General features: G+C 43.3%; 3 protein-coding genes and 1 pseudogene across 5 annotated transcripts; all 4 read right to left on the bottom strand.

The window, feature by feature from the left end:
- Positions 1-1,730: 1,730 nt before the first annotated feature.
- On the bottom strand, positions 1,731-2,480 carry LOC103754966 (annotated as a pseudogene).
- Positions 2,481-3,153: 673 nt separating this feature from the next.
- On the bottom strand, positions 3,154-8,418 carry SDR39U1 (short chain dehydrogenase/reductase family 39U member 1). Of its 3 annotated transcripts, XM_029957979.1 has the most exons (6): positions 8,376-8,418; positions 7,998-8,104; positions 7,581-7,663; positions 6,875-6,996; positions 5,672-5,815; positions 3,154-5,447 (listed from the first exon to the last, which is right to left on the bottom strand). In XM_029957979.1, the coding sequence occupies exons 1-6, from the start codon at positions 8,404-8,406 to the stop codon at positions 5,032-5,034; spliced, it is 903 nt and encodes a 300-aa protein (XP_029813839.1). In that variant the 5' UTR covers positions 8,407-8,418; the 3' UTR covers positions 3,154-5,031. The 3 variants fall into 3 exon arrangements, with proteins under 3 accessions (XP_029813839.1, XP_017923720.1, XP_017923721.1); XM_018068231.1 differs by lacking the exons at positions 7,998-8,104; positions 8,376-8,418 and adding an exon at positions 7,832-7,954; XM_018068232.1 differs by lacking the exons at positions 7,998-8,104; positions 8,376-8,418 and adding an exon at positions 7,832-7,850 and having other exon boundaries at positions 7,581-7,659.
- Positions 8,419-15,083: 6,665 nt separating this feature from the next.
- On the bottom strand, positions 15,084-16,020 carry LOC103754965 (olfactory receptor 1009). The gene has a single exon (XM_008920844.3). It carries the CDS (start codon positions 16,011-16,013, stop codon positions 15,084-15,086), a length of 930 nt encoding a protein of 309 aa, XP_008919092.1. The 5' UTR covers positions 16,014-16,020.
- A 5,625-nt stretch (positions 16,021-21,645) lies between these two features.
- On the bottom strand, positions 21,646-22,570 carry LOC103754963 (olfactory receptor 6Y1). The gene is given in 2 exon segments (XM_018068241.3): positions 21,646-21,829; positions 21,831-22,570. Coding segments are annotated over 2 exon segments (924 nt in total).
- Between the last annotated feature and the right edge of the window lie 2,379 nt (positions 22,571-24,949).

Below are 24,949 nucleotides of genomic sequence, written 5' to 3' on the forward strand. Positions count from 1 at the left end.
TAACTCTCCTACCTGTCCTCTGGCAAAAGAAAAGAAGTGCCTTACAAAGAGAGCATCTCCTGTCAGAGGCCACAAGCATCCAGCCTCTCCCACCCTGAGTCTTACTCACTACTCAGTAAAGCGTGCCTTCCAGCTGCATGTCCATCAACGCTGTAAAGGACTTTGCTATCATCTCTGCTCTGTCCCTTCTTGCAATCCTTCCACCTGTCAACTCAGTGCCTTGACCACAGCTTGTTTCCCACACATGGTGCCACCATCCCTCTAAACCCAGCAAGAGGCACCTATACCTGGACAGAAGCATCCCCAATCTGGGATGGTGTCCATGATCAGATTTGATGTACTGGGGAAATTTCTTCACCCAGGGTTGGCTCCATGGTCCTTGAGAAGCATGATCCTTAAGGAGCACAGTTACCACCATTCTGAGCAGCCTCATGCTTTCTGGTGCAGAGTTTCTGTCCCTTTGCACTCCTGTCACACAACTGACCCTGAAAGCAGTCCTTCAGCACTCCTTCAGAAGTGAAAGACAACCAGTCTATGTCACCTAAGAGCTCCTCAGACAACAGACCAGAAGTATTGACATCCGGCTCCTTTGAAGGGGATTTGGTGGCACCTGCAGTGCACAGACCTTCATTATCTCTGGCACCTACTACACAGGCCCTTCGTGGCCTTGTTAGCCTACCATATGAGGCATAAGGACACTTAGCTGTATCTGAGACCCAAAGGACTATGCTAATTCTGAGTTTGAGGTCATTTGTAGGTTGGGTGGCTTGGTGTTCAGCAGCACTTTCTGTGGCAGATCTGAGAAACTTCTAAGTTTTCTCCTCCATACAACATCCTCCATGAGGTGATGTCAGATATTCCTGCAGACAGAATTTTCTCTTCTCTACATCCATCCTGCTCCCCCAGGTCTCTTCCTGGTTCCAGGTGGCCCAGTTTTGGGCCTGATATTTCCTCAAAAGAAAATTTTAGATCTTCTATCAGGATCTACAAATAAATTTTAATTTCTTAGTGATTCAGAAACACCATGGGAGGTCTGCCTCCTCACTTGTCACATTTGTCCTTCTTTAGCATTATGTTCAGAATGCCTGTTCCATGTAGAAGACTCTGGATTTGTAGGAGACCATGATCATGTGAGGATTGCTGAGATGAAACTGGAGGATGGGGCAGAGCAAAGAAGAGGGGAATGGTGTGGGGGCAGAACCTCCATCCCTGAAGCACCCTTGAGCGAGCCCTGGGACAATCTTATCCCCTCAACCAGCTCCATGTTGTCTAATGTGGGACCAGGACGCTTCCTTCCAGGACTGATCCTAAAATCTACACAGTCCATCCAAAGTGAGGATAAGAGAGGGAAAAGGAGTACAATGAACCTATATCTGACTCTACTATAAAGACCCTTTGTAACTATGTGACAAGCAGATATAAAAATCAAGTTTACCAAGCTAGTTTTCTGGTATGCTAACCTAGAGATGAAACTACACTAGATTGCTGAAGAGAAGTGAGACATGCTGGAGTGGAATGCCCAGCTGTGATTTCCACCAGAGAGAACAAGGGCGAGGTTAGGGCCCCTCACATGGTCAGTACCCTGGCTCTAGAAATCACACCATACTGCACATTCCATGGAGGACAAGAAAACATGTGACTGACCTTCCTGAGCTGATGGGAGGTGAATGTTGCCTTCATCTCACACCTAGAAAGTTGCTCACTTACTGAAGGAGAGATGAATAGTTTTCTCATGGAAGCACCAGACCTGATGTCTTTGGATCTGCTGTCTGGTCTGGTTTCTGTATTCCTCCGGAGAGAAATATTTTTCCCAGTGTTCTCCTCATGGCCTTTTTCATCTCAGTGTTTTTCAATGTGTGAGTCATTGGATTTACCATTGGAGAGACCACAGTATAAACAAGGGAGGCCACCTTGTCCCTAGGGAATTTCTTATAAGGTTGGGCATAGATGAAGATGCAGAGGATGAATATTAAGCTCACAACAGTTATCTGGGTTCCACAGGTACACAGGGCTTTCCATTTCCCTTCTGTGGTGCATGTCCTTATCTTAAGCAAGATGTCAGTTTAAGAAATTACAAAAAGAGTAATAATAATCACTCTACTATTAAACACTATCTGTAGTTCAGCCATGAGAGTATCAGTGCAGGCCAGTTTGATGACTTGAGGGACATCACAGTAGAAATTGTCCAGTACATTTGGACCACAAAATAGTAGCTGGAGAAAAAAATCAATCTGTACAACAGAATGAAGAAATCCACTGAACCATGCAGTTGCCACCAATCCTGTGCACATATTCCAGTTCATGATAGACAACTAGCACAGTGGTACATAGATAGCCACATACTGATCAATTGTCATCCCCACAAGGAAAAAAGCTATTGCACCTGCAACGAAACAAAACCCTAACTGGGATCCAAATGATGCAGTACAATATGGGTTGCTAGGACAATATACCCATGAACAATGAAGGCAGATTAGCATACTACCAAGTATGAAAAAACACTATCCTGAAATATCATAACTAATGATAGGCCTTGTTTGGTCCTTTTGATTTTTCATACAAGAAATCCTTGACCTTAAAAAGGAAATAACTGCATTGAATGATAGTTATCCTAGCCAACAGATTTTCTTTCCCTCCCTCCTGCCCAAGTACTACCGATTTCAATTGTGAGGAATGTGCATGTCTTTGTCCATGTTTCTGAGACTGTGCGTGTGTGTGTGTTTCGAACCAATACATGCTCCCTACAGGTAGGTAGGAGAAGAGTGCAAGTATGTGGTTGGAGTCTACATTATGGAATTTGGGAGCTACAGGCTTGTTTTGGATTTCAGCTTCAGATTTACAATTTTTTAAGCTGTGAGAGGGGATGTTTGGGTTAGACTGGGAAATCTATAGGACAGGTAATCACAACATGTTCCTACAATCTCAGAAAATTGTCCCAGTCAAGTCTCAACCATGGTTCAGTGGAAATAAAGAGGTACAAGGAAGGGAAATGACAACTTTTATTAGGAAAACAGCAATGTCTCACAATTTGTGAAAGAATGTGTAAGGTGGACTAACAACGCAAATGGTGCAGAACTATCAGTGGTTCCAAAAACTCCAAATTAAGCTGTCTTTGATACTGTGATGCAACTCAGCAGTCAGCCCAAAGCTAACTGCAAAGCAAGGCACCAGTGCAGATCACTCAGCTTGGCTGGAATGAGACCAAAACCCCAGGATCCATTCAGCCACAGACATCCCACATCCCGGTGCCTGGAGAGATGCACCTATCATACACTGGACTTGCCTGTACAAACTGATACACTTACAGAGGTGCTACTGATTTTAAATGCCTCAGCATCTCCCTGCCTATTGCCTCTGATGAGGCCAGCGATCACAGCCCCTGCACACACACAACCAACCCTTTCAATGCCCAGAGGGGTCATTGCCCCCATGAGCACAGCCCATAGGGAGGCCCATTTGGGCTCCAGCAGGTCAAGGAGGAGTGCAGCTTCTGCCAAAATTCCTGGCAGTGGGGCAGTATCAGGGGATGTGGAAGGAGCATGTCTGCTCATTTAGGGATATCTGGTCAAAGGAGTCATAAACAACACAGAGATAAACCAGACACATGATGGGGAGCCAGACGCCATAAAAACAAACCTGATCAGTCACCTGAAGGGGTAAGGCTGAGAACATTTATTTTTACAGTAGGGAAGGAAAGGGAGGGAAACAAAAGAGAGAAAACCTGACCTATTAACATTAACAAAGCAAATAACCAGAAAAAAATGGCACCATTCACACCAACTGATGAGCTCTCAAGAAGCTATAGGCAGCCAGGACTTTGCAACTAAGGATACAAACTTGAGTAGCCAGGATGTTGGATGTGTTAATTGTTGAGGGAACGGGCAAGGGTAGTGAGCAGCCAAAAGGGGGTTAGACAGAAAAGGGTTATAAGAGGCTGGGTGGGTGTAAAACAGGGCCAGTCAGTGCTGGTCTGACTGAGCTCTACACATGACCACAACGCATCCTGGCTTATTCTATCTTTCCATAACTCTCTGAGCAACCTCACTGTCCCATGTGAGCACTGCAAGGGCTAAGTGCCAGCTACTGGGGAGCTGGCATGCATGGATTTGGGACCAATACTGAAGTCAGATGGGGGAGAGAGGGAGCAGGCACCACAGCCTGTGGTAGCAGCTCTGGGAGCCAGCAGGAACTCGCTCTTGTGTCTTGGGACTTCTGGTACCACCCACGGGATCCAGAGAAGGACCAGAACCTCGACTGGACTGTGACCACCACTCTCAACCAGACTGCGACCATCACTCGCACCAACACGTTTTTCTCCTCTCCTTTTACTTTTGGACTCAGGGGATCACGTGGAGCTCAGCATGGGAGCCAACAAACAACATTCTGTTCGTGCCCCAGGGTGCTGGGTTATACATCTGGGTTTTTGTGGGCTAAAACCAATTGTTCGTCTGTATAATTGTATTTATTGTATTATTTTTATTAAATTGTTATTCTGACTTACAATCTCTTTTGAGTTGGGTTCATTTCCCCTGACGGTTTACCTTTAAACCAGCACAACCACTGAGATTGAGAAAGGCAAAGCAGAAGAGCGTAAGTAGGTTTCTATGTCATCATGAAGGAAAGATGGGGAAAAACTTCCAGTACCATGGAAGAATTACAACAGCTAATAACTACAACCAGTTTCCTGCTGCCACCCACCTCTCGGGGAAGAAGACATTCCACCCCCAGCTACTTTGCCAGCAGTTCACATGCACATTGTGGAAAAAGAAAGATGTGCAATTCCACAGTCACAATCCTTTGAGGGGCTTGTGCCCTTCCCCAAATGCAATGCAGCTAACGCAGACTGCAGATGGCAGTAAGAGGGATGACTCAAACTGGGGGTGCACACAGGGAGACAGATGGGGAAAAGATCGCTCACTCTTTCTGGATGGGGATGGGGAAGTGTCAAGGGGCAGGGCTCCCCTCTTTCACCCAGGCGAGTGCATGTGAGCTCACAAAAACAGGGCCCGGCCCAGCCCAGCCAAGGAAGCCTCAAGCCACAATCTCCTTCAGAGCTCCAGCCAGGTCAGGGAAGATGAAGCAGTAGCCACTCTCCAGGGTGCGTTTCGGCAGCACCCTCTGTCCCTCCAGCAGCATGACAGCCCGCTCTGCCCCAAAGACAGCCCGCACAGCCCAGGCAGGCACTGGCAGCAGGGCCGGGCGCCCCAGGGCTGCAGCAAACTCCCGAGCAAAGGTGCCGTTGGAGGTGGCAGAGGAGGACGGGGCAACACCGTTGAGGACACCTTGCAGGCACTCACTCTCCAGGGCGTGACACACGATCCCAGTCAGGTCCCGAATATGGATCCATGGGAAGGGCTGGAGCCCAGAGCCCAAGGGGCCTCCAAGTCCCAGACGGAAAGGCCAAAGCATTTGAGAGATTGCACCACCACCTCGACCCAGCACTACACCTGTGGGGAGAAGAGAGTGAGACCAGGTCCCCTGCCCAAAACGGCAAAAGCCTCCTTCATGCCCAGACCTACAAGCAGGAGACACTCCTTAGAGGGCTGGATTGGAACAGGACCCCAGCAAGAAGAGACAGAAGAACTGATGGCCTTTTCCCACCTCTTCACACTTCTGCACCAGAACCAATGCAGAGTCACCCTTAACAGGCCCCTCAGGGACCTGATCTCACCTGATCTCACCACAACTCCACGAGTTGGGCTCCCAGGGATGAGAGCTGCAGCCTCCCAGGAGCTCACCAGGCGTGAGAAGAAGTCAAAATTCCCTCCAGGACTGTCCTCAGTATACTCAGCTGTGGGACTGGGGCAGTAATAGCCTGAAGGGTAACAGCAGAAATGGGGTCAGGGTTGAATGATGAGACCAACCCCCCCTTCCCCAATGGACCATCTTCCCTGCCTTCAGGAGCCCAGAACTTCTATGAGAAAAAGCTGAAACAATTGGGATTGTTCAGCTTGGAAAAGAAACGGCTTCGAGGTGACCTACTTGTGGCCTTCCAGTGCCTGAAGGGAGCCGACAAGAAAGTTGAAGAGAGACTACTGACAATGACTGACAAAAGGACAAATGGCTTCAAACAGAGTAGGTTTAGATTGGATACTAGGAAGAAATTCTTCCGTGAGAGTGGGAAGGCACTAGCGCAGGTTGCCCAGAGAAACTGTTGCTGCCCCATCCCTGGAAGCATTCAAGACCAGGTTGGACGGGGCTTGGAGCAACCAGGTCTGATGGAAAGTGTCTCTGTCTATGGCAGAGGGGTGGAACTGGATGGTCTTTAAGGTCCCTTCCAGTCCAAACCATTCTGGGATTCTACGATTCCGTGAACTCCATCACTCCAACCAGGGACATCCCCATATGAACAGCACAGGGCAATGCTGATGAGTTTTTCAACTACCGATGTGCTCTACGAGTTCAGTGGGATACACTAATACTGAGATTGAGCTGGCAGCCCCAAAAACCAAGTAGGCCTGCAGGCAACACACTGAACTGGCTGCACAGAACGGCACCTGCACTAAAATTGGGCATTACAGAAGATAAACTACATCAGCTTTCAAGACTGTAGCAAGCAAAAATGCAAAGCTGGAGATATGCAGAGGCATTCAGCTGAGGTGCTACAAATCGGTTCTACAGGATGCCTAAAGGCTTTCCCAGGAAAACACAGAAAAGGTGCTGTCCTAATGACACCAAGAGAAAGCATACGGACTCAGATTCCTCTTCAGCAGTACCAAAAAGCTGATCAAGGTTTGCCTAAACACAGTGACGTTGATGGCAATAAAGCTGACATTTCAGGGCAAGATGTGTTCCCCTGGAAGCGTGTTTCTGTCTGGAGGTAAAACCTCTCCAGGTCAGCATGAGTCATATCTTGGCCGGGCCCAACCAATACCTACGCCAGTGACGAGGACCCAAGCACGGGGTGGCTGTTCAGCATCAGCAATGGCTTTGGCCAAGGTCTTTGTGGTCTCAACCCGGCTGCTGATGACTTCCCTGCAGAAGGCATCACCCCATCTGGGAAAGGGAGAGCCACAGATTATATTCCTCACAAGGACAACCTAGGAAACAACAGCACCAAGCGGGAACCCGGCAGACACCTGCTCACAAGCACAGGAGGAGTCATGGGAACTCCCCCCACCCCAGAGCAGCGGGAGGACATGTGACCTTATAACCTAAATGCAGGAGAACTTTGGGAGATGGTTGCTCTTCACTTCCCTCAAAACATTGTGAGTTTTGGACTGCCTTAGGACAAAGGCAGCAGAGCAACTGGACAACAGAGATGGTGTTCCTCATAGAAGTCAAACTTTGGTTCTGATTTTGCATTATCAAATGGAGGCATCCAATGTCCTTTCGGAAAAGTAGAACTAATTTTTCTGACTTACAGCTGTAGATTCAGAAAGGAACCTTTCTTCCAAAGGTCTCTCAGGACCTAACAGGCCCACAGAAATGTTTTGGATACTTGAGGATACAGATGTCAACAGTTAGTTAACCCAAGAGCTTCCTGGACATGTTGTTTCCTCCCTTTCCACATTCCCTGACAAGCACCGGACTGTCTTGCCTTCACCTTGTCCCAACAGCACTATGGGAGATCAAGTTACCTGCGGAAAGGGTTGAGTACATTTTCACCAGCCAAGTTGACCACGGCATCACACAGGGGCAGTCCAGTGCGGGACAACTCTTCCTAGGCAGGAGTAACAGAAACATCACATATCAAGCCTCCCCTCTGCTCAAGCCTTCCCAACAACCAAGCAGGGCAGGCTCCTAAGAACTCCAGCCAGTTCCTTCCTGACACTGCCTGGAGCACAAGCATGAATGGAGAAGGTTTTGCTCCTTGGAACTACATCAGTACCCATTCCAATGACTGTGACCCATGGAGCACCCAGGAGCCCAAAAGTACATCCATAGGAGTTAGATTCCCTGCGGCAGATTCCCTCTATGCCATGGCAGGCCAGGGCCAGCGGGCTTGTTCCTCGGCCCTGCCACGGCCCCCTCCTGTGACCGCTCTCATCTCGCACCCAGCTGATCCGATCCTTGCCCCCCTGTCGAGACACGTGGGTCACTTGGTGCCCGCGGCTCCGCAGCAGCTGGGTCAGGGCTCTGCCCACGAAGCCAGTCCCTCCACCTGGGGAGAGACAGATAGGCCGTCACCCAGGATCTGGACCCCGGCTGCGGGGGCATCACTGCGGGCCCAGGGCGCCCCCCCGCCGGGCCCCTCACCATGGGCGGGAGAAGGGGCTGGTTCCCCTTCAAAACTGCGTCGCGATCACAGGGCTGCCCACGCTCACGGTCCCCCCGCACGCTCACGGTGTCCCCGCACGCTCACGGTGTCCCCGCACGCTCACGGTGTCCCCCGCACACTCACTGTCCCCCCTCAGCAAGGCCCCCCCACTCACCCACCACCACCCGCATGGCTGAGCCGCGCATGCGCCTGGCAGCGCCGACGGCGCACGCGCCCTTCCTCCCCCGCAGACAGCGCCCCCCGGCGGAAGGGAGGGGCACTAAAAGGGCCAGCGCCGCAGGGGGCGGGGCCGCTCCCTGGGAACGAGCTGGAAAAGCCGCGTGGAGCGGAGCGGGAGGCACGGGGGAACGGAAAAAAGCCGAGGGGCTGCGCAGCCAAGCGGGAGCACCCCGGCAGCAGGTACAACGCTGAGCTGGGCAGGAGCGGGCAGACGGTAACCCGAGGAGTTCGTCAGAGCAATGAATTAGTTCGTTAAAAGAGCTGAAATAAATGCCTAGAGAAGCTGTGGCTGCCCCATCCCTGGAAGTGTCCAAGGCCAGGTTGAACGGGCTTGGAGCAACATGGTCTAGTGGAAAGTGTTGCTGCCCATAGTAGGGGAGTTGGGTAGGATGACCTTTAAAGGTCCCTTTCAACCCAAACCCATCTGGGATTCTATGATTCTGTCATCCTATTAACTAATTATTAATATTGCTAATCAAAAATGAAGAATTGTGCAGTTGGAAATGAGGCAGGGGCTGTTCTCATTGATGCTGAGCCTCCCTCACCTCTGACACCTTCCTTCCTGCATGTCTCTTCAGGGTCATGGGAAAAGAAATTCCTTCAAGGATGTAATTCTGCCACTGCACTTGAAATGTCTCTTCTGAGATGTGATAAAACACACGTTGGAGACTCAACTTCCCACCTGCAGGCAGCTGGGACAGCCTTTGCTTTCTGACACACAGAAGCCTGTTTTGTCATCTGCTGTTACCCGTGTCCTGTGAAGAGCAGAGGGTGACACCAGCCTGTAAGCAAGATGCATTGGTGGCTGCTCTGAAATAGTAAGAAGTGCTGGAGATATTTCTACCTACCTATCTGCAGCTCAGTCCACCTAATCATCTGTCCCTACCTGTGAACACAGCCATAGTCATTGCTCCACCTCTCTGTCCATCTGTCTTCCTTCCCCCGTAGCCCACTCTGTCATAGTCACAGAATCATTAAGATTAGAAAAGACCTCCAAGATCATCAAGTTTGACCAAATACCACCATGTCAGCTAAATCGTTGCACTAAGTGTCATGTCACTCTTTTCTTTGAACACTTCCAGGGATGGTGACTCCACCACTTCCCTGGGCAGCCCTCAGCTGTCCTTATCCCTCTCACCACCAGCTGTATAAAAGTCGCAGGTCCTGTGGTAAGCAAAGAAGAAACTGGGTTTCTAGGAGGAACCAGCTGGAAATCTGAGACTAGGAGTTATTTGGACAGGAAAAGGCATCCCTGTGGTTCACAGGATGAAAGGTGGAGATGAACACCTGGCTTCTTGTGTGGCATGTACTGGCAGGTGGGTGGGTGAGCAGGAGCTACTCTCCATACACAGCCTCTGTCACAATGGTGATGTTAGCTGGAGGTGCTTGCAGGCTGTATGCACATTCTCCTTCTAACTCCCCTATAAAGTACAGATGGCTGTACCTGAGTGCAGCCTAGTAGGTCCTACAATGTAAACTGTCAAAAAAGGACAGTTTTAAGGGAACTTTGGATATGTCTCAAACTTGTATTTTCCCTCCACATACTTTTATCTCATGGTGTTTCACTGGATAGAACTTCCTAGAAAGACAAAATCCAGCATGCCATTTCTCACTTCCTCCTCACAACTGCACTATATCCATCTAACAAGAAACCTGCCACGAGTCAGTCCCAACCTGTAACAGAGCCCCAGCACCAGCACCTGATGAAGCCCCACACTTCTGCTTCTGTCAAGGGACAAAGCCTGCCCAAAACTGCTGCTCAGACATGTGAGAATCATAGTATCAGAGAATGGTTTGGGTTTGGATTGGAAGTGACCTTCAGAGCCCTGAAGTTTCTGAGAGTGACCTTGTTCAAATCCCTTACCATGGGCAGGGACATCATTCACTAGACCAGGTCGCTCAAAGCCCCATCCAACCTAGCCTTAAACCTTTCCAGTGATGGGGCATCTACAACTTCTCTGGGCAACCTGTGCTAGTGTCTTACCACACTCTTCATAAAAAATTTCTTCCTTACATATTATTTAAATCTGCCTTCTTTCAATTCAAAACTGTACAGTCACCACAGGCTCTCTTAAAAGGTCTTTCTGTCTTACTCGCAAATCCTCCTTATTGAAAGGCTGCAGTAAGGTCTCCCCAGAACTTTCTCTTTTCCAAACTGAACAAGCCCAGCTCTATCAGACTGTCCCCATAGCAGAGGTGCTCCAGCCCTCTGAGCACCTTTGTGGGCTCCTCTGGACTTGCTCCAACAGATCTGTGTCTTTCTCGTTCTGGAGGCCCCAGAGCCTGATGCAGTACACCATGGGGGGTCTCAAGAGCATAGTAGAGGGGGAGCATCACCTCCCTTGACTTGCTGGCTGCACTTCTTTTGACGCAACCCAGGATATGACTGAGTTTCTAGGCTCTAAGTACACATTGCCAGCTCAATTTTTCATCCTCCACTATCCCCAAGTCTTTCTCTGCAAGGCTGCTCTCAATCCATTCATCCCCTGTATTGATATTGGAGATTGTCCCAAGACAAGTGGAGGACTTTGCGCTTGGCATTGCTGAACTTCATATGCCCAGCCCCCCCTCACCAGATGATTCTCTTTTAGTGCTGGAGGGACAAAACAAGCACAGATCCATGCTACAGGATGGGGTTACCTGAAAGCTCTGGACTGCCCCTGACATGCTGCAGTGGTCTCAGTGAGCAGAAGAGAAACAAGAAAGCACAAATGAACTCTTCACAATTTCCCACCTCTTTGGCATACTTAAAGGGGGAGACCAGACTGTGGTAATAACCAGGGTAATGATGGCTTTGGATTTGACAAAACTCTCCTCAGTTGACCTGAGCTGAAGTCATTGACAGCTTTTGTTGCATGTCTCTGTTAGAAAGTGTTAAATAGTGAAAACAATAACCTTCTGGGGAATACATCTGCCTACATCCAGCACTGTGCCCAGGGCTGTCCTCACAGCAGAACTGCTATGTGGAAGGGCCAGGTGCCAGTCAGATCTGGACACCTCCAACAGCTGCAGCAAGTATCCCATTCCCCAGCTAGCTCAGTCAATGGAACGTGAGACTCATAATGTTGGGGTTGTGTGTTCAAGCTACACTTGGAGCACAGAAGAGGACTGTTATGGTTTAACTCCACCTGGCAACTAAGGAACCCGGAACTTGCCACTCCTCCCCACGGGAATGGGAGGGGGAGAATGGGAACAGTAAAAGTGAGAAAACTTGTGGGTTGAGATAAAAACAGTTTAATAATTGAAATGAAATAATAATGCTAAATCATAATGAAAATAACAAAAAGAGAGAAATAAAATACCAGAAACACAATGGTGTTAATGCAAATGAAAACAAATGCTCAACACCAAATTACTGATGCCTGGCCATTCTCCAAGCAGCAGCCAACCTTCCTCCTAGTTTTATTGCTGAACATGCTATCATGTGGTATGGAATATCCCTTTGGTCAGTTGGGGGTCAGTGGAACCAGTTGTATTTCCTCCTAATTTCTTGTGCACCCCCAGTCTCCTCGGTGGTGGGGTGATGTGAGAAGCAGAAAAGGCCTTGTCTCTGTGTAAGCAATAACTGAAACATCCCTGTATGATCAACAGTGTTTTCATCACAAATCCAGAACATAGCACCCTCTGAGCTATTTTGAGGAAAATTAACTCTATCCTAGAGAAAAATAGAACAGTCACAAAGCAGCCTTGGACTAGAAGTCAGGAGTAGTGCACAGACCTGTGTTTGTATGAAAAAAATTAGTGTCCACCTGCTCTAGCCATCCTGCTTGGTACACAGGACCTAAAATGTATGACACGGAGGGATGATGTTCAGTGCTTGTGCCTACCTTATCTCCAGTTGCCCTAGGACAGCTGTGTTGGGCACACCCTTGAGGCTGGAAACCAATGCATTTTCATACCCATTATAATCCAAGAATGAGTCTGGATTTGCACAAGAGAATAAAGATGATCCATTCCTGCTCGCTTCTTGTCAGGGAAGCCTCTGGATTTGCTACGGTGTGAAAGCAAATGTCAGTTCTTCAATATCCATAATAAACGTGTCTAGTATAGAGTTAATTGGTCCTGCCTGCAACCAAGCTAATTTTGAGAAAACCACAATTATACTGCAAGCCCTGCCAGGAGGAAGTTGACACAGTGCTACAGATAAAGAAATATGGTCTTGGCATTGCAATTGGCGAGTCCTAGACTTTGTGTTAGCTCTGCAGACCTCAGGACTTGTCTTGCTCTGCTTGAAGAATGACTTGGAATTATTACCAGGCTTATTTTTGTCATAGGCTTTGTTTTGGGCAATGCAGTGATGCTTATAAGAATGTGAATATGTTTCTGTAACAAGGACATAATAATAATTAGTTATTATTCTTTGTAGACTGAGTTCTCTATCTCCCAGAAATAAAAATGAAATGGAGTGTATTTGGTTTATGTGACAAGGTTTTGGTGACACAAGGACTGCAGAGTGGCCTTTGTGAAAACAGACCAGAGGCTCTCCCCATCTCAGACAGAGACAGTTTCAACTGGCTCCAAAACAGACACATCACTGCCCAAAACTGAGCCCATCGCTGACGCTGGTTGCACCTCTGTCAATAATATATTTAAGAAAGGTTAAAAACACTGCACAGCAGCTGTGTGAAAGAGGGTCGAGAAATGTATGAGAGAAATAGCCCTTTGGACACCAAGGTCAGTGAAAAAGAAGGAAGAGGAGGTGCTGCAGGGATCAAAGAGCAGAGATTCCCCTGCAGCCCATGGAGAGGACCACGGTTTAGTTTCCCCCCAGAGTGCAGCCCATGGAGGTCCATGGTGAAGCAGATACCCGCAGTGCAGGCCATGAAACCACCATTGTTCAGTTGATGTTCACTAAAGAAATGCAGCCTTGTGAACAAGGTTGTGGAGAAACACTAAAAGACAAAGCTCAGCAAGAAGTGTCTGTGTTGGCAATTGTTCAGCGGAAACAAGCTGTCTGCAACCCTAGAAGCAGGAGCCCTCAGGGAGCTTGGCGTGCTGCTCTGAGAGAGGCTGAAAAGGAGCAGTACAGGGGGCGTTGTGGATGTGCTCTGTTTCAAACGATGCAGCTGACAGGAGCTGAGTCTCAGGAATGGCCCAAACAGTGACCAAAGCTGAACTGTGCTTCATTAACTTGAAAATATAATTTTTTTTCACTTCAAAAAGTACATATACAATTTGAAAGTACATATTTCTTCTCATGCCCTGCATATGCTAATGAAGTAAAACCTTTCTGTATGAGTACCACTTCATGTTTTTTAACTACCAGATGTAGTGGTAACCAGAAGGGACCCTTTGCTGAGGCTTGCTAGAAGATACTAACCTTCAAGTGCAGAGATCTCTTTTGTACCTGAACATAAATATGGGAGAGTGAAGCTACATTCCATATAGATGTTTTCTACTAATTTAGTTCTTTGGAAGATGCTTATAGAAATTCCAATGGTTCATGATCTACACAAACGGATATTCCTCTGGTATTTTTCCCTACCATACAGGATGGCTCCATATGCAAGGGAAGATAGACGTGTATTTGAGCTTGTAGCACAGATACCTGAGAGAGAGAAAGAGGTAACTATGGGTAGTGATTTATTTCACAGTGATATTATTTGTTTTAAGTAGAAAGTAAACAAATAATTTAAATATTTACTTTCTCTGAAAGGTGACTTCTGATTTCTAGCCAGCTCTATCTTATGTTGCAATACAATGAGAATTGAACAGTCTTCTGGTAGGACAATGCTTATATGGTAACTCAAGAGTCCATGCTTCAGACATTTGATGCTGAAGTTTCAAGTTGGTATTTCCTGAAATGTGCATTTTTTTAAAACCAGAATTTCAAACTACTGCAAGGGCTGTAAAGTTGAACTCAAACCTTACCTTCATGTTATGTCAGATTGTTGTTGTTACAGGTTTGCCTATCACAAAGAAATAGCTCCCATCCTGTTACAAACACTCGCGTGAACATGCACACAAACACATGGAAAGAGAATCTGTTTGGCTTTTTGTTTGTTTAGTTTTTGTCAAAGACCATTTCAGGCACAATATTTTAATTGCCCATTAATGCTTAATGGTTTTAATCTTAATTTCAGTGGTTCCACTGAAAGAGAAGTGATTAAAAGCAAAAAAGGAAAAAAAATAATTAAAAAGACAAGGATTCACAGAGAAATAAATCTTTCAGTTGACTCTTGTTTGATCTAATTTGACTGTGGATGTTTGCAATAAGAATGCCTCCACCTGAACTGCCTCTGTTCTGAGGCACATGAATAAGGTACTGCCAGAGTCTGAGTTTTATGTCCTATTTTAGATATCCAATGCACTTAGATACACTTTAGATTGTCCAATCCAATTGGATTGATTATGCCTTTAAAATGCTTTTATCTTTTGAATGGCTATAAAAGGGCTCTAAATTACAGCTCAAATGGATTGTAAATGCCTAAATATGGTTAAACGAATCCACATCTTCATCTGATCTAGATTCTCTTAGGTTTTTTTGTATCTCCTGCTTTCATCCATGACACTGACCATCTAGAAACACAAAAACCTCTTGAAAGCAAGCCCTGATGTCCTCTGATGTCCCTTTTTTTACATTCTAAGCACCTGTCTGTACCAAATTGGTCACTGTGATGGTTCTCAACCTTAGTAAAGGTGCTTAAAAAAACCTTTCCTTTTTAATTGTTTTTTTCAGAGACCCTTTTACCTCCTTGTTTCGAAGGGTGTAGATGAAAGGGTTTAGCATGGGAATAACAATAGTATAGAAGATCGAGATGGTGTTACTTTTGTCGGGTGAAGATGTGGCCCCAGGCTGAGCATACATGAAGAAAACTGTCCCAAAGAACAAGCAGATGGTCATCATGTGAGAAGAGCAGGTGGAGAAGGCCTTGTGCCTGCTTTCAGCTGAAGGCATTTGGACAATTGTGATGATTATGTAAGCATAGGAGATAAAAACCACCAAGGCAGTGCCCACAATAATGGATCCGCACACAGCCAGCATTACTAGTTCATTGACGAGTGTGTCTGAACAGGAAGCATGCATCACTGCAGCAACATCACAGAAGAAGTGGTTTATTTCTTTGGGCCCACAAAAGGACAAACTAAATGTAAAGCCTGTCTGGATGGTGCAATTGATGCAGCCTGACAGATAAGAGGCCATCACCATGAAAACACAGAGTCTTTTATTCATAATCACTTGGTACAGTAGTGGATTGCAGATGGCAGTGAAGCGATCATAAGCCATCACAGCAAGAAAGAAGGCTTCTGTTGTACCAAAGAGAGAGAAGAAGAACATTTGTGAAGCACAGCCATTGTAGGAAATGTTTCTTCTGTCCAGTGAGAATATCAGTGTTGCTCTGGGAGTGATGACAGAGGAATAGCAGATGTCCAAAGTTGACAAGTTCTCTAGGAAAAAGTACATTGGAGTGTGCAGTTTGGAGTTCATTCTAATGATGAGTATCATGCAGACATTTCCTACAACAGTGACAGCATACATTATTGAAAAGAGAACAGAGAGGAAGAGTTGTGATCCTGGATGAGATTTGAACCCAACCAAAATGAACTCAGTTATCTTGGTGTGGTTTTCCATTTTTTTTTTTCAGATGGTGTTCCAAAAGGAAATTAGGATGCAGTGGATTTCAAGTAGTTTGCCTGGAGAAGCAATTAGAAGAATAAGACAAACAGTGAGATATATCAAAGATAAGAAATATAAAAAATAGTCAGATGGAAAAGATTAGAAAATTGATTAATCTATCATATCTGTATATTTTCATAAACTATTTGTAAATTATTTTTTAAAAATTTGTAAACTAATTACCCTGTGATATTATCTTCAGTATAATGAAACCCTCTGCATGCAGCTTATCTAAAACTATTTTAATTTAATCAACTAGAAACAGACATTTCATTCTACAGTTAAAGACCTATTTCAGGTTTAACTGGGTAGGAAAAAGTCTTATCCTGAGATTGCAACTAGCCCACAAAAGACTGTTCTCCCCTAAACAAACAAAAAAAAAGAATATGCTCCTTCAGATGATGCAAAACAATTAAAAATACATATAAGCCAAGAAATGCATTTAAAGAATGTGGATTTTTTTTTTTTAAAAGCCTATTATTAAAAAAGGTAACACTTCTTTATATGAGAAACCGAGTTTTTTCTTTTTTTAATAGTACTTGAAACAAACCCCTCAAATGTTGAGATTTCTGAAATAAATTTTCTCTATTCAAATGTTAATTCTCACACTACTTGACAGAATGTTCCAAGTAATTCCTTTTCAGTTCTATTTAGTAGTTTTATTTTCGTAAGCTGGGTGTCATCTGAACTAGGCCTGAATACTTTCAGTGGGTTGATGCCTACATTAGAACTCATAGTTTAGATTACCTTTAAATTCAGAAATAAGCACTCTCACTTTAGAATATTTACATAGAAGGTATGAGTAATGTTTTAAGATTTTCTGGTTTTCTCCACTGACCTAAAGGGAAGTCCAGCTCAGGCATAGCTAAATATTCTGTAAGTATAGATGTATAAAGCTGAGTGATAGGTATCCCCATCCAGTTACTGGTATTTTGTTTGGTTTGCTGTTATTTCCATTAGATAATTTTTTGTAACCCACATGTATCTAAACTTTTTAAAACACTGAATTAATTTTTCACACAACACTTCAGCCATTTCTTTATTGTCCTTGAAATGTACCCTTGTCTCTGGGTGCCCTTGGAAGCTCTATTTACTTCTTTGTTCTTATTTACCCGTGCCTTAGAAAAGGGAAATAAATTTGGAGAAGGAACTTCTCTTTGTGTAAGCTTGCTCTTCAAATATTTTGGCTAGTTTCTCTTGGGATTTTTGTGTACAGAGGACTCAAGTTTAGACAGTAAAGGTCAATCATCTGGTCAAAGCTTATTCAAGCCTGTTGTCAATAGCTTCCACTAATGCTAAAGCTTCCCCTATTGTCAAAAGAGAGACACAGATGCATCCACAGTTTGATTCTTCTACCCCCACCATACTTGTTCACAAAAGGAGAAAAACAGTCCCTTAGAGGTATCTGTCTTTGTTAAAGGAATCAAGCTAGCAAGAAAATAATAAGAAAAAAAGAGATACTTTTGTCCACAATAATGGAAAGGAAAATTTCAAAATTACATGTCACTGTGGTCAGCCATGTGATGGATGTGTGATCTTGTCTGACCTAACTGACCTTATATTTAAATTATTATTTTTATTATGTGTATCCATCAATGATTTAAATGTAACAGATGTAAACTTCATAATAATCAAACATATTGTCAACTGAAAGGGATGCTACCAAAAATTGTTTAGTTGAATTGATGCTATCAAAAATTGTTTAGTTGAAATAACAATTGCTACTGCTCTAAGTAAATGTCTTTTTAAAAAAGACTAACAAAAGTCTAAGCTAAGAGTGAAGATGCTGGAGCTGCTTTTATAGCCAGTGAGAGGGGAAGATTTTTGATTCCTCGGAGATCTGAAGAATCTCTGGAACTGTCTCTCGGTTGATGAAAAGCAGAAAGTCTGGAATGTAGACACATTAAATACGGGCTTCCTGTTAGCAGACTTACTTTCTAGAAGAGCTAACTGTATTCATAAGCCCTTATTACTATATGCTATGTAGTCAGAAAAATAGGAAACAACTATTTTTAGTCCAATTCTATCACTACATTTAGCAAAGCAAAGCTCAGACTTCACAAACCACAATACACATACCTTGTAATACTGTGCTTAAAGCCAGGTTTGTTTTTTGGAATTCAGATTTCTTGAACACATTGTCAAAATAATTGAACATATTTTCTACTCCACTAATTTTTCAGTAGTCTCTTGGTAATCAATACATCACTGGCCTTTCATCTCACTGATTCTAAGGGTATTCTCCTTAGCATGTTGCTTATATATACTTTAATAGGTGTGCATAAAACCGCTAGGGATTTAATTTCTGGAGTCTTGGATCTTCACAGCAGACATCTGAACCTCAAATTAGATATTTTTCCCTTGTGCCATTTGTCTTTGCCTGCAGAAGAAAAACCAAGAGTAAAACACAAACAATAAAGTCTAATGCTGCTTCTGTGGCTTTTTTACCCCTGCTTTTTCACTGTTTCTTGTATAGAACTCTTCCTGCTCCTTGTAGGTCTCTTTTTGCTAAGCAAAACATCGTGGACCTAATCAAAACCCTGTTAGCCATTACAATCTGTTTCCTTCCAGATTTTGGAAATAGAACCGACACCCTTGCCTTCTCCCCATCCAATATGTTTCTCTTCGCTAACCAAAACCAACTTTCCTCTAAATGTGCTCTCTTCTCTGACTGGGAGGGAAGGTGTACTCACCACCTAAAGCTTAGAAACGTGATTCACATTAGTGTTCAGCCTCTAATGGAAAACTGATCTGGAATCCAGAAACCACTCCAGGAAGAAAAGAAGCATCTCGCAACTCCTGTGTGGGTATCTCAGACACCCTAGGACATGCTGCTGTTTTTCAACAAGCAAACTTGCATTCTTCTCAACACAGGAGAATCACATTTATTTAAAGCAGACTATATTAAATTTTTGTTGTTTGTTCTGTAGTTTTAAATAAATCTACATGAAATAGATGTTTCTCTTCTTGATATAAAAGCTTCTCAAATTTTGTGACTCATGATAGATCAATTTCTTCTAAACCCAGACTATTTTACATTTGCATACATTCCCATCAGCTCCCGGAGACAGAAAGCAAGATTAAGAGAGATAGTAAGGGTCTCAAAATCTAAAATTGAACTTCCAGTCTTACCTACATTACTTGTGGGAGGTGACTTATTTACACCTAACATTGAATTTACAGAAGTGTTTATTAGGAAAGCTGTCAGACATAAACTTTTAGATGCAAGACATAACTTGTATTCTCAAAAAGACTGTATTTTTATAAGACTTTTCTGTGTTTTCTCTTTTCCTAAGAACACTTAGAAACCTCTGTTATCTAATGACACCATTATTAGTTTACCTAAACCCCATAATAATTGGATGATAATCCTCTTCACAGTGTGTTTGAAAGTTTTTCTTGACATTAATTTCAAAACAATCACCTTCAGATCAGTGCCTTAAACCCAGTGTCAATGTGTGTAGCCAAATCACTGTATTAAAGGAACTTAACACCTTGCAAAATTTAATACTTCAATGGAAAACTCACTATGGAGTACTGAAATGCTATCATTTGCACTTTATAAACAAAAAACTGAAATAAGAGAAGCAATAGATTAGGTGATTATTGGTGTATAAATAATTTAATACACTGTAATAAGAACAAAGTGACCTGACACTGTACTGATTTTGGCTTGGATAGAGTTAAATTACTTCATAGTAGCTTGTATGGGGCTAAATTCTGGATTTGTGATGAAAACAGTGTTGAGGACCCAGGAATGTTTTAGTTATTGCTGAACAACACTGGCACAGTGTCAAGGCCTTTTCTGCTTCTTGTACAACTCTGCCAGCGAGGACGCTGGAGGTGGGCAAGAAGTTGTGAGGGAACACAACTGGGACAGCTGACTCCAACTGACCAAAGGGATATTCTCAACCATATAGCATCATGCTCAGCAATAAAAACTGGGGGAAAGAAAGAGAATGAAGGGATGTTTAGAGTGATTGCATTTGTCTTTCTAAGTAACTGTTATTCATGATTCCTGTTTTCCTAGAGATGGCTGAACATAAAGGCATATGTTATAGATAAATAGAATAAATATCCTTTAGGGTGATAATCCATATGCATGAATTGTAAAGGAGCCTAGGGTAGTTTGCCTAGATGTCTAAATAGACATTAGACTTCAATGTCTAATTTTTAGGTATTTTTAGAGGAATCTATATCTACCTGTATCTGTAGCTATTGATCTTTAATGCAGATCTAAAGAATTACTGGATTTTTTGGCTCCTTTCCAATGGTTCATATTGTAATGTATATTCATATTGTGTCAGTTACCTATTTTCTCATCACAGATTTTCTGCTAATACCTGTTATACAGCCAACATCCTACATTTCTGGTGATAGCTCCCCATTATGGTTAACTTCAGGCTGTTCTTGACACCTCTCCTTAACCTTGTGCTCAAGTCTTCACAAAGGTCTGATTTGAAACAATTTTATCTCTGGCGATACAGGGCAACAATATGCATAGACAAGTTCTTCCAGCAAGTGTCTTGCGGTTTCTTCCCTGGAAAGCTGGATGTTTCATGAACTGCAAAACCTGAAAAGGCCATATGCTAATAAAGAGCATAGAATATCAGAAACTACAGTCTCAGTCATAAACTCAAACCCATATTTAATATGGCCATATAGGGATGCACTTGGCTGACAGATTTATTTGTTTGTTTGTTAGAGAATATTAAATGTTTTGAAACACTGTGATATTCTGAACATGAAGTAGTTTTCTTAGAGGCACCGTTTCACCAGATGATCAGTGTTTAACTCAGTCTTTCCAGACTTGTGCATAAGATCATGACTCCTGCTGGAATACTGCTGGATCCAAGGCTCATGCAGTCTGAAGAAAACATTGAAGTGATCTGTCCTTTCAGTTGTATCTGAATTTCTTCGTGGAGCAAATTATTTGGTGTGCAAAAAGGATATTCAGGGGACCAGGGTTCTGTTGACAGAGGCCAAGTGGCAGTTGCAACTGTACCATGCGAGCAGCTTGGACTACTCACATTATACTTTCTCTACCGCTGTTAAAGAAAAGTTGTCTTCTTCAGAGGCTGGGTTCATTTTATCCTACACCAGCTATCTAAGAACATTAAAATTACTCATCCTTTTCCATTGCCTATTCATTTCAAGGGACAATAATGGAACCTCAGAGTAAATAAATCGGATGTAGGTATCTGATTTTTACATGCATTTTGCAATGTTTACTGGACCTAGTAAACTATCTAAGGAAAACAAATCTGGGGTTCAGTTCCTAGCATTTCCAAAACTTCTCTTGAAAACTGGAGCAGTCATTCAGCTGCAGACTTAAGAATGGGTGACTACATAGATTCTTTGGGGGAAACAAACGAAAAAACCCCAGTCATCTCAAATCAAAACCATAGTATATACATAGATCTAACAGATTTATTAAGCTCTAGTTCAGGAAATATGGGCACTGCATGCATGAATAGGAGAGTTTCATTTTGGCATGGATTAAGGTCTGGACCTCCTGACTTTAGCTCATCAGCACTGCCAGTTGATCTCCACAAAGTCCCTTCTCCAGGAGTCTGTATTTGATTTCTCAGATGTGTCTTGTGCAAGTAAAGGTCTTTCCCAGAGCAAACCAGACTTCCTTGTTTCTAAAACAATATATAAGAGGATTCAGGAGTGGCACAACTACTGTGTACAGGACTGATACCAACTTGTTAGCGCTGTAGGTATACATGAGCTTAGGATGGGCATAAGTGAAAAGAGTAGAACGATAACACTACAGTCAAATGGGAGCTGCAGGTGGAAAAGGCCTTTTGCCTCCCCTGAGAAGAAGGGATCTTCAACACAGTGAACATGATGCAAGTATAGGAGGTCACCACAGTGCAAAGAGGTACCATGATGACCATCAGAGCCAAGATTAAGTCCACTAGCTCAGCCAAAGAGGAATCACTGCAGGAGATATTCAGTAAGGGTGAAATATCACAGAAATAATGATTGATTTCACCTACATCACAGAACGAGAGCTGGGCTATAAAGCTCAGCTTGATAGAAGAAGTGGTCAAACCACACATCCAACACCCAGCTATCAACTGAACACAAAACTGATGATTCATGATGAGTGAATATCTGAGAGGTTTGCATATGGCCAAGAAACGGTCATAGGCCATAACAGCTAACAGAATATACTCAGTACAAACGAAAGTCACAAAGAAATACAACTGTGTTATGCACCCCTGGAATGAGATATATTTGTCATGAGAGAGGATGTCTATAAGCATCTTTGGCTCAATGACAGAAACATACCAGATCTCTAAGAAAGACAGATTCCCTAGGAAGAAATACATGGGGTTTTGCAGACTGTGATTATTTCGGATTATAAGAATGATAAGGAAGTTTTCCAACACAGTTGATAAATAAGCCAGAAGTAAAGCAGAGAAGAGAAGCAGCTGCAGTTCAGCAGTGGTGGGAAAAACCAGAACGAAATACATTACTTTGGTTTCATTCCTCCCACCCATTCTGTAGAAGAAAGATGAGCTTATCCACCTGCAATAAATTAATACAATGAAACCTAACTACACAGGCTTAAATTCATAGCAATATGTTACACCACAATTTAAAGACATTGTAAAAGTTCAGACACTTTGTTGCTGCGTTTTTAGAAACCAATTTTTTCCAATCTATCTGCTCAATTCAGAATTTTTAATTTTAAAAATTAAGGTATGCTTTTTACTTTATATTTCATGGAGATAAATAAGCATTCCAAGTCCTGTCTCATCTAAGATGCGGATCTAAAATAGGCTAAATGAATGATGCTATGATATTGTCCATCCAGTATAAAGAAATTATAGGTTATGAGCTTATAGATAGACATTCACATTGCCAATGTTTTATTTTCTACATCTAAACATTTCTGAAGTTATATCATGTATATCCCATGAACTGTGATGGAATTGTGAAGTCCCACAGGGATATATTCAATCTGATATTTAAAAAACCCTCCAAACATATCTGAAGGAGCCCATTAGAGGTTTCTATGTCTAGCTCTGAGGAGACTTATGTATACATAAAGCTTATTGAGATAAAAGGTCCACATAGTATCTGAGATACAGCATAAGTGCAAGCGAATTATAATTCTGGGTCTGGTTTGTTTGCAACTAACTCAGATTAATCTTTCAGAAATAAAAACAGCCCCACCTGTGCTATTAAAAACAAAACTGTTCTCAACCTTCTGTAGTGGGAATTCAAGTAGAATCCACTGCCTTAGTTGATCCTAGAGAATATGATCAATAGGGTACAGAGGAAGTGTAGACTGTTGTGTCAGTTGCATGATTTATACTAACACAGATAAAACAACCACTTTATTTACCTTTGGTGTCTCATGAGATTTTATTAAGAAATTATAGATAGCCTCCCAGTGGAAGCAATCACAGAAAGAGGAGAGATTGTTTCCTCTGTGATTCCATGCAGAGTAGAAGTAAGAAACTCTGAAAATGTCTAACATTTTTTTCTGAGACACTGAAGAACTAAATAATACCAGGTAGTGTCTATTGATTTTTGTGGGGCAGAGGAAAATAAAAACATACCCTGAGGCAGAGGACATGGCAGTCATCTACCAAAAGCTAATGTAGAAAAATATTTTAGTATCCTAATCTCAATCTAGAGCCTTAACTTAGTGTTTTCACCTACACTGGAGTTACTTGTACAACTTTCAGATCTATAAATAGCCAAGCTATGCATTTTCTGAATAGTACAATACAGTACAAATATTATAGTGAAATGATTCCTCCAGTAGTGTGAAATACCTCTATTAGAATAGACAGACTCAGTTTCTTAAGTTGCCTGATCCTGTATATCTGTCTCCCTTGATGACACTGACATATGGAAACTCAGTTTAGTGCCTGAGTACCTGTTTAAGTACTCACAGTTACGTACAATAATTATCAACTAAAACCCCAGTGTCAAAATGGAATTTTATACATATATTTACATTTAATTATATGTTAGATATAGGATTCATTTGTACCAATTTAAACACCTGATATGCAAACATTTAAGACTGAGTTCAGCTGCCTAAGCACAGCAGTTCAGTGTCATTTGGGATGTTCTCAATTCTTACTTGTTTCCACTTAAAGGGACTCAAAAAGAGGATAGCCACACGAATCCAAGAAGCAGTTTTGGTAGTGTGGTGGGTTTACCTTAACTGAACACCAGGTTCCCACCAAGACTTCTCTATCACTCCCCATCTTTGACTTGTCAGGAGAGAGAAAATATAATCAAAGGCTCATGGGTTGTGATAAGAAAAGGGAGAGATACCTCACCAATTGTCATCATGGGAAAATCAGACTCAACTTGGGGAAATTAACTGAATTTATTACCAATCAAATCAGAGGAAGATAATGAGAATAATGGAGATGATGGACTCTCTCTAATCTACCACTACAGCCAACAACTCTATACAGTACAGATGGTAAGAATATGGCTAGTCTTTTTTTGTCTGATGAGGAGAACGCTGAGAGGTGACCTAATAGCAGACTTCAGCAAGTCCAAGGTGAGCTACAAGGATGACAAGATGAACATCTCAGTTGTGGCAGAAACACTCATCATGGCTGGGCTTCGCGAACGAAGAATCAGGAAAGGGCTCTACCCACATTTGTTGTAAGTGCACTGGTGGCTAAAAAGGCCAATAGGAGACAGGCATGTCCGATTGCAAAAGGCACAGCAGAAAGACTCCTTAGATGGTAAATTCTGCAAGGCATGATTCTTTCTGCGTTGCCTTTTCTCCTCAAGGGTGATCCTGCTGCATTCTCAAAGGCATCAGCAGCATTATAGATGGTGTGTCTCCAGACCTCCCAGTTGGAGGCCAGAGTAGACCAGTTATGTTGATCAATATGGCC

This window comes from Manacus vitellinus, unplaced genomic scaffold (genome assembly GCF_001715985.3).
Source record: "Manacus vitellinus isolate BGI_N305 unplaced genomic scaffold, ASM171598v3 scaffold_131_pilon, whole genome shotgun sequence".
Lineage (NCBI taxonomy): Eukaryota > Metazoa > Chordata > Aves > Passeriformes > Pipridae > Manacus > Manacus vitellinus.